The following is a 9,317-nucleotide window of genomic DNA, read 5'->3' as shown; positions in this document are numbered from 1 at the left end:
TGAGAATTGAAAAACACAGTACGATCATCGGTTGTCAAAGAACTACTGGTTTATTGCAGTCCCCGTTCGTAGTCGGTTGTCTCAAGTGGACCATAACGGTGGTCTGCCAGTTCTGCTTGTTACCATTACTTTAACCGTTGTTTTATCCCCATTCTTATAAAATGAAAAGCGCCATCAATGCACGAGTACTCGCTTGCCTTTGATGACAATTGCCTAGCCGCATTCTTGCCTCAGCAGCGGAACTCTTGCCGTATTCTAATGGGACCTTTCCAGTTGTTTTAAGTGGTTTTTTGGGTGTGAAATAAAGCTACCTGTCAAAAAGCCAGAATGGATAGGTTAGAGGCTTATTTCGTGTGGCAGTCGCTAACAGTCGACTCACCAGATGAGACAACTAATTGAAGAAGTGTGGTTGATGGCAAATAAGTGGAATCACAAGGGGTGTTTGGTTTTGCAGGCATCAAGGGACTGCCTGCCGTGGTGGCACCACAAGCGGTGGTACATGTTTAGTTTGGAAGGCCCGATTCTGGATGTCAGATCGACGCAGAAGACCTCGTGATGCAAATTAAGTCACCTTACTGCTTTTAAACAGCACAGAAGAATGAAACGTTGTGCATTGCGTTGGAGCTGAGTGTTTTACCAGAGAAAGTCAGGATTCGTAATTTTGCATCAGCAAAAACCGGTGGAAGCACACCGATTCCGGCATGGATGAAGAAGTGAAGCAGGGTGTCCAACGATGGCTCAACTGTACTTCTTGCCTTCCGGACTGGAAGCCGGTTAGGCACTGAGACATGAGTGCAGAGATTTAACGGTAGGAGATTACGCGGAACATGTAAGTGCGGTTATCACCCAGCGGGCCACGTTCTCTTGCCTCATGTGATCACGAAAGTCGCAATTCAATCCGTATTCTACGGTATTGACCTTTTAATTCTACTTCCATTTTATAATCGGATCCCCAAACAGAAAACCTGCGGGAATATAACGTCAAGCTGAAACGGTTATTGTTTTCCCTGTGTAAATTCACATCCTCTTGTCGGATGCGCTGACATGGTTGTAGAGGGTGTGATGGAAGAGGAAGAAGGGGGCCAGATGGCAAAAGCAGATATTGTGTCGCCAGGGTGAGAGCTATGAAGCAGGATGGATTCGTCCAAAGCTGAAAAAATCGGAGCGTCGCGAGGTGGCCTATAGCGTAACTGTAAGACAAATGTACAAGGCAACTAGTACGAGTTAGATCAGTCAGCAACACTATCAAAGAAGAACGATTGCTTGCCCTACAAGGTGTAGGAGAGGAGTGCCAAAAGAAGGTCGGTGGTGATGCTTCTTGCGGGGCTTTCTAAGTAACCCCGCATTTTCACGGTGAATTTTGATAACTTCTTTGATACGTCCTATGGCAGGAGTGCTAAGACCAATTCGGTGGAGATCGGCCTTGTGAACGAAATCAAAGTGCTGAGGTCTGGGGTAAATAAAAGTAAGACATTTTGGCAAATTACAATTTCCATGCCAGAAAGAGTGATTATTTGAATCGAACATCAATATACAAAAAATATTCATCTTTGTAACTAAATACACCTAGTTGAGATAGTAAACATGTTAAAAAGAGTCTTAGTCTCACTAGAGTTTTTGAGCAACATCAGAGAAGGAGGAATTCCATATATTCATTGTACAGCTTATATTACTATGTAACTCGGGGAACCTCTTTAAAGGTGCCATAAAAGTCCAGCAAAGTCCGAATCCAATCAGACCATGATATATCCAAGGAGACGTATCAAACACCGATTTTCGAATATTCGCTATGTGTATGTTACAAAATGTAGTGTCCATTTCTTCATGCGGTATTATACGATGCGTTTAATTCACCAAAATTTAGCCATTTGTGCATCCTTGATTTTGGCATGGTATTAGCAGGCATTTATGCATTTGCTTTTGTTTCACTGTTTTACTGCATTCCTCATTAATCACACAAACTTTAATCGGGATGAGTTCTATGCCTCGAATTACCTACTCAAGTCTCTTTAATGCAGGCTTGAGTATCATTTTAACCTATATTTTTACATTTTATTCATTTTGGACTTATTTTAAAGTGAACAAAATGCACAAATTTTGACGTTTGTGATTTGTCATCACCCTTTTCCGCTTATTATGGGAAGATTGTATCTTCGGGAGTCTATTCTCTTATTTTCATGCCGCAGTTAAACATACCTGTAACCTAAATTATTTTAAGTCATGTATAACGTAAAACACGTTTTTGGCAAGTTTACTTTTCAATATACAATATTTTTTAATTGGATTTCTCTCTTGAGAATGGATTCAAAGAATCCGAGTCAAATGAAAATTTGGGGACGTCATATCTTTTTACCATACTCTTCAATTATCATAATCCTCAGGAAATATTTAGTTAGGATTTCTCACATTTGGTGATCAAAACCCCCAACCAATAGCACAGTCTTAGTCGAAAGAACCCTGTGAGATCATGCAAAACTTAGTAGGCATTATCGACTCAAAAAACCGAGATAAGGGACCTCCTGGTTTATGAAAAACTGTAATGCACATGCTAAAAGGTATTTGTGCATTGCAGGGTGTGGCACATAACTACCATTCCGGTTTGTGGTGCTATTTGCTCGTTTGATCGTAAAGCGCTAGGCACTCTGCCACTTTGGGGGTGATGGGAGTCTCGAATCCATAATCGCCTAGTCTGCATGCACACAGGCCCATTGAAACCTCATCCACGCTCTTGTCGTTTCACCTACAAACGAGGACGTAAACTACTTACTGTAACCATAGTGACAGCTTGGCTGGTGTTGATTATTCCGCTCCCCAAAATAAAACATATATATTCCTATCACCTGCTGCAATTTGGGATTACCAATGGCTTTTTTTTCATATAACAGTAAAAAATATTCCTACTTCTAACGAGTGCATTTACGATGATTTCTTTTGTACTCAATTTGCTTTTTTGTGTTTGACAGCGCCGTTTTTGCCACATTCTGGGAAAACATTTGCCCTGAAGCAATAACATGATTGCGATAGAGTAAATCCACTTTTCTATTTGGCAGAAGATTGACTTACAGCTGGGTGTGTACGCAGCGTGACTTTAAGGCAAAAAATTGGGCCTGAATATAAAAAAACAAAGTGGAGTCAAGCCTTGCGCTTTTCTACACATTAACTACCATGCATACTGATACTGGAGTTGCAAGGCCACCTAAGTCGCCTAGTCTTGAGGGCAAATTTACAATGTGCGGAAACAGGGACGCCAAGGTCCCCCATTCTCAAACACCTGCAAAACCTATTTGTCAAGCGCCAACACGTCATTTGCTCTTTTTACATGATAGAAAAATCAGGAACACAATAGAACTTTATTGCTCTACAATTATTCACCATCGGTTGCAAGAAGGTAAGAGAAAAGGAATGCGGTGGTTGGTGATGCTGGACAAAAGGATCTTCATTGGTCACTGACTTAGTCAACACATTAATACAAATTATCTAAGACAAGAAAGGTTTATCGTCTTCAAAATTTAACCCATATTAGTTTTTAAAAAAGCAAACATCACTCACTCAATTTGTTTATAAACACGACTCCAAAACACCGCTTGTTTACTCTCGTCAAGGTCAGTGCGTGGTGAACATCGATCATTTTGGTTTATTGATTTTTGGAGAAATTCTCGTCACAAATCAATACTGCTGAGTCAGCGGGGCTACACACAAAAGGCGGCTCTTTAGCTGCTACGGGCAAGCAGTGGCGGCGAGGTATGACGCGTCGACACTCCCATTGGTAGTGCGCAGTTCTAAAATTCAACTTTCCACAGCATGGTTGTCTACCTCACTGATTTGTATAAAGTCCTGAGTAATTTCTTTTTAATACTATGTAAAAAGAGAGACATTTTATTATTTTACAGCAGAATGGGACTATTTTTGCAAGCAAGGAAATGCCAACTTTTTGGGCAGTGAAATTTCGTGGAATAGATCATTTTCTGACTGAATTTTAATTTATTGAAGATAATCGGTGGATAAATTAAACCAAAAATACAATGAGTCGCCGGATGGGACATTTATGCTATAGTTAATTTCTTTTTTACTATAGTTCTCCATTCAAGAAAGGTTCTCCTCAGTCATCACCCGCTTAACCCTTGATCAAACTCCAAGAAGAGAGGTAATTCTGGGTTCCAGAAGGCAAGGAACAATTTTAGGCTTTCCATACTTAATAGGCTGGTCATGAACGGTAGAATTCTTTTTATGCATGACTCCCTTAAATGCTCGATCTGCCTGATTATGCAGAGGTGACTTGCTGCCTACCCTTTGTCGGAAGGATCGAGTCACACATTTCTGGTTGCTTGAGCAAATAAGATGGTGCCGGTCGACTTGGTGTTTGCAAATGGATTTGTCTTTTTATAAAATCTTTTTCTTGAAAGAGGATTTTTAATAATATGGGGACCCGTTTTTTTGGCTTTAATGTGCATTTAGCTGTTAGAAGTTTGAATCTTTGTTATTTGTCTCCCCCTCATAATGGCATAGCTGAAAGATCGTCTCAGCAGCCTCTCAGTCAGTGATAGCTCTTCGTCCATATTTTACTGGCTTGTTTTGGCTTCAAGTGGAGGCCTGGAGAGTTCTGTATTAGCTCCGACTTTTGAGCGTCACCGAAAATTTCTTTGGTCAGAATACTTAACTAAAACCTAAGGCCAGTTAGTTGGCTTGTTCTCGCAGGCCTCAATGGAAATCTCCTAACAACACTTTGTCACATCTGCCTGTCAAATCCCTCCCCCCTCACTCACAAACCACACACTTTGAGCTGAGCTTCAATCATTTCTTTTGAAGTAAACCCCCCTCCCCACTTCTTGTGCATCCATTTCATTCCCACATAAAACGATATATCAAAAATAGACATCCTTATTACTCATGTTGGAGTTGATTGTGACACGTAGAAGTGTAAAATTAAATGCAGATTTAACCACGCCACATGATGGTATTCAAGAGGTGACGAGTTAGTCGTTAATTTTAAGCTTAGAGAAGAATATACTCCATGGTAAAAAAAGGGAGGGGATCCCACCAGCCTTCGCTCTCAATAATCTAGTGCCAGACAGTGGATCAACTTCAGATTCGAGATTCCTAGGATGGATAATACCATCAAGCAGTGGAAGTGACCCCACCTGCCTTTTTTCTCAAGACCCTACTACCATAATGTCGAGATAATCGTTCAAGCCAAAGATGCCATTCCGAGATCGGCAACGGATCCAAATGAAATTTACCAGCTAAATTAAAAAATCCCAAATAGGTAGTCGGTCTTATCCTTGTCAGATTTCAAGTAGTCACTCGTTCTATCCTTGTGAGATTTTTAGGTCGTGCCTAAATGACCCGGAAACAACATTTAGCTTTACTTTTTCTCCTTCATCAATAAATTACATTAAAAAAAACCGCTAAAGCAATGATTACTCAAATCAGTTCAACATAGGCTACACTCGATTTATCTCCCTCTAATCATAGAATGACAATAAGACAGACGAGGAGTTGCAGTAAGAACTGTGAGCTTTGTGACGCGGTTAGTAATTCGTTTTCCATTGACGCATTTCAAGGATCTCCGTTTCACTGCCACTGTTGTCCGAGTCGACAGCGCCTTCCTCAGCGAGCAAACGTCGCTGATAGGCTCTGTTGACGCTTGCGTTGGCCGGAGGATTCCGCAGTGGGATGCCCATTATGGCGGCTATAAGACAAACAAATCCAAAAACGCAAATCACATGCCAGATGAAGATGTTGGTTGAACGAGGAATGCTCTCAATTGCCAGTTCATCCCAGGCTGGGAGAGAGGGTAGTGGGGGATAGAGGATGGCTCCAACCTAAAACAAGAAGTTATAAAAAAAATTATGGATAAAGCCAATTTCAGGAGAGGGTGGCTGTCAACCTCAAGTGTTAAAACCTACTTGCCAGAACCAGGATCCCTGAGCTATGACTATGACGGAGCGAAGGAGACCAGCTGTGAGTGAGTGGAGAAAAACTACTTCACAGAGACCGACTACGATGAGAACAATCAAAACGTAGATAAGAATAGTGTGCACGTAGATATCTGTGGGAGTTCTTCCGTGCAAATGGAAAGCAAAGAGAACGCATTCGGTTACAATGGCAAGGAAGTTGAAGAAGTAATCGCAGCATCTAAAAAAACAGCATCGCTTTGTAGCAATGTTATATCAAAAAAGTACGCAGATGAGCAACAACAAGTTTGAATTTCAGCAAAATTCAAAAAAAAAAGAAAACTGACCTGAAAAAACTAAAAATTTTGTAAAAATTCAATAACTCAAAGATGCCAGCGAGCATGAACATGGCGAACATTGTCGAATGTTGGGCATTAGTGAGGTACGTGAACTTTCCGTCATGAAATCCTGTGTATACTTCACCGATAATACCGATGCCGCAACAGATAACTTTCAGGAGAGAATCCAAAGGGAATTCTCCGCCCTTGCAACAGCATCCACGCTCAGAACAACGAATGGGGGTGGTGAATTGGTTCTTATAGATAGGTTCGGGATAGCCAGAGAATCCGAGCTCGTACTTCTTCCTTCTGTAGTATTTTTTTAACTGAAATATGGTAGACCAGATACCAAACATTAGGAAAAAACTTCCCGGCAATGCGTGGCCAGCAAACGTACCCATTGCGCGGAAAGCGAAAAGTCCAAATACCGACAAGGTCACTGCACTGTATTTAAATGTGTGGTAGCATTCATAAACAAGGTTATATAAAACATCATGAGGGTGATTAGCTTTAAAGATAATATGCAATAATGTTTGCTTTAGTGCATCGTGTCATTATTTTGTGTGGCTTATTTCTGCAGAACTAATTTTTCAAAGTACAATAAGTTGGTTTAACAGATGCGCTGAAATTTTTTTTGGCTTCTGCAGAAAAAATACATTGAGAATTAGCTTAAGCATCTAAACATTGCCTAATTATACAAATAATGCCTTTTGTTATGCATAACGATGTAAATGCACTCCTTTTAAAGCAATCCTCAAGTTTGCAGTATGTTAATGCTAAAGAACTGAGTATTCCAAATTTGATCAAAGGGTCCCTTGTTATGTTTAATTAATATTTAATCTCACGGTGTAGATAAATGTGTCACTTCAGGTCTCTTCGATTGTGCTTTCGTAATGTGGGATGGCCTCATGCCATGCGAGCCCTACCGTACCTTGGCAATGCATTTTATGTCTTATTTTGCCATCAAAAAAAGTCTTAGAGCGCTGAAGTGATAGCAGTGAAAATCTGACCTCACCTTAAAGCATTTTTTATTCTCATTTCTACTGCAGAGTGACAAGCCTCGGTGGGGCGGAAGAAGTGAATATACTATGGATGGGAGAATCGGTAGTGAACCGTAACATAATAAAGGCGCTACTGGATTAGCGTGGCGATCAACTCACCCAACAAAGGTATAGTAGTGGTCCCTTTACCAATACTGATAGTTAACCAAGCCACCGACGTATTAAACAACCCGCCTCTCATAAGCATCATCCTCCCAAGCTTTCTTTTAACCGTGGGAGAGTCTAGTCGGGGTAGAGCCAATTCATCTATATTTGGCTACCTTTGTTAGTTTTTCCATGAAAAGCTTACAATTTAAGTTAGCACACCTCTTCTCAATTATGAGCCCGCTTGGCGTCTCGAGTTTTCTCTTAAATATGCAATAAACTCAAGCAAAATAATAACTTCACATTACTGGCGCACAGTATTAGTAGACCATGCGCATGGTTCAAAAGTTGTAGTGAAATGGAAAAGTACGGCCTGTGATGCTTTGGGTCAATAAAATTTCAAGCAGCCAAATTAGTTATATGAATATTGCATTATTTTATTTTTGATTTTGTGTTAAAATTTGTATAAATAACTTTGGATCGTCAACTGTTTATAAAATATTAACAATGAGTTTTCTTAACATAGGGTTTTGATTTGGTCATTTCTACGGGGATTCTGGCAATGACTTTCGCCACTTGGCATCCCCTTAAAGAATTCCCACATATCATAACCACTTTGTACAAGAATTAGATGAACAAAATCTTTAAGTATGTGTTCTTCCACTTATACTATTAACAATGCTACAATGAAGTGTAGCGTCCCGAGACTCCCTGAAGACGAAAGAAGACGAAATACTCGGGCAGAAAATATATATTTAGCACGGAGAAGGTGCCCGGGCTATTGGCTTGGCCCAAAAGGCCAGCCCACCCCGCCGGGTACAAGGGGGCTAATTCAAAGTACAAAAGTCGCGCCCCACCAAAACCGAGGGATAAACCACTATTGTATTACAGAAGGTTCTCAGTAGTTAACCACGACTGTGGGGGGTATTGTAGCGTCTCGAGACTCCCTAAAGACGAAAGTAGACACAATACTCGGGTAGAATATATACATATATATATATATTCAGCACAGCGAATGTGTCTGGGCTACTGGCATGGCCCGGAAGGCCAGCCCACCCATCGAGGTACAAGAGGGCTATTCCAAGGTACAAAAGTAGCGCCTCACCATTACCGGGAAACAAACCACTGGCGTATTACAGTATTACCTAGTATGGGAGATATTCAAAGCATATTACAATTTGGCATGCGAAAAAATCGCAACATCCGATTTCCAACCTTGAATTCATTTTCCAAAAGTTTATTATCTAAAATAAAGATTTAAAGGATGCAATAATAGGACAGATTATGTGTTTTGTTTCAAATCTCTGAATATATGCCCTAGAAAAGAGATGTTTGAGAGGTGAAGGACACCATTTTTTCGAGATGTAAAGCTAGAGTTAAAGGATCACCTTTTTCCATAGGGCATCAGCGATATTGTCCACTTTGATGGTAGGCGAAGACCACTTTCCTAAGGAGGTGGTCTAATGTAATACGATAGTGGTTTATCTCTCAGTTCTGGTGAGGCGCCACTTTTGTACTTTGAATAAGCCCCCATGTACCTCGCTGGATGGGCTGGCCTTTTGGGCCATGCCAATAGCCCAGACACATGTTCTGCCTTCTGCCTGAGTATTTTGTCTTCAGGGAGTCCCGGGACGCTACACTAAATTGGGAGATTGCCATCGAAAAAAATATTTACCATATTTTTGTTATTCATCTAATGACATTTGTGGCCTTGCAACGAATTGACGGAAAATGTTAATTAAGGTTTTAATCATTTTCTTGAGTCAGTGTCCCTCTTACTCGATTTGACTTTTTTCAAGTATTTTAGATACTGCTTAGTACAAATCCACCCACTTATATAAAAAAGACACTGCTATGAGTGGCTTCAATAAAATCATCTAATATAAGTTCTTGCTAGCCGTACAGTTATTCTTGGTTTCTCAACCTACTCACATCATTTA

General features: G+C 40.5%; 1 protein-coding gene across 1 annotated transcript; it reads right to left on the bottom strand. All coding sequences in view use genetic code 11, as the record gives it.

The window, feature by feature from the left end:
* Positions 1–5,528: 5,528 nt before the first annotated feature.
* Positions 5,529–6,633, bottom strand: EGR_07446 (Transmembrane protein 45B; the record flags this gene model as incomplete). The annotated part of the gene is made up of 3 exons (XM_024496695.1): positions 5,529–5,822; positions 5,907–6,135; positions 6,242–6,633. 3 exons carry the CDS (start codon positions 6,631–6,633, stop codon positions 5,529–5,531), a joined length of 915 nt encoding a protein of 304 aa, XP_024348901.1.
* Between the last annotated feature and the right edge of the window lie 2,684 nt (positions 6,634–9,317).

The sequence above is a fragment of the Echinococcus granulosus genome (genome assembly GCF_000524195.1).
Source record: "Echinococcus granulosus chromosome Unknown EG_S00077, whole genome shotgun sequence".
NCBI classification, from domain to species: Eukaryota; Metazoa; Platyhelminthes; class Cestoda; order Cyclophyllidea; family Taeniidae; genus Echinococcus; species Echinococcus granulosus.
The sequence above is the reverse complement of the archived record's forward strand: the minus strand, read 5'-3'. Positions and strand labels throughout refer to the sequence as shown.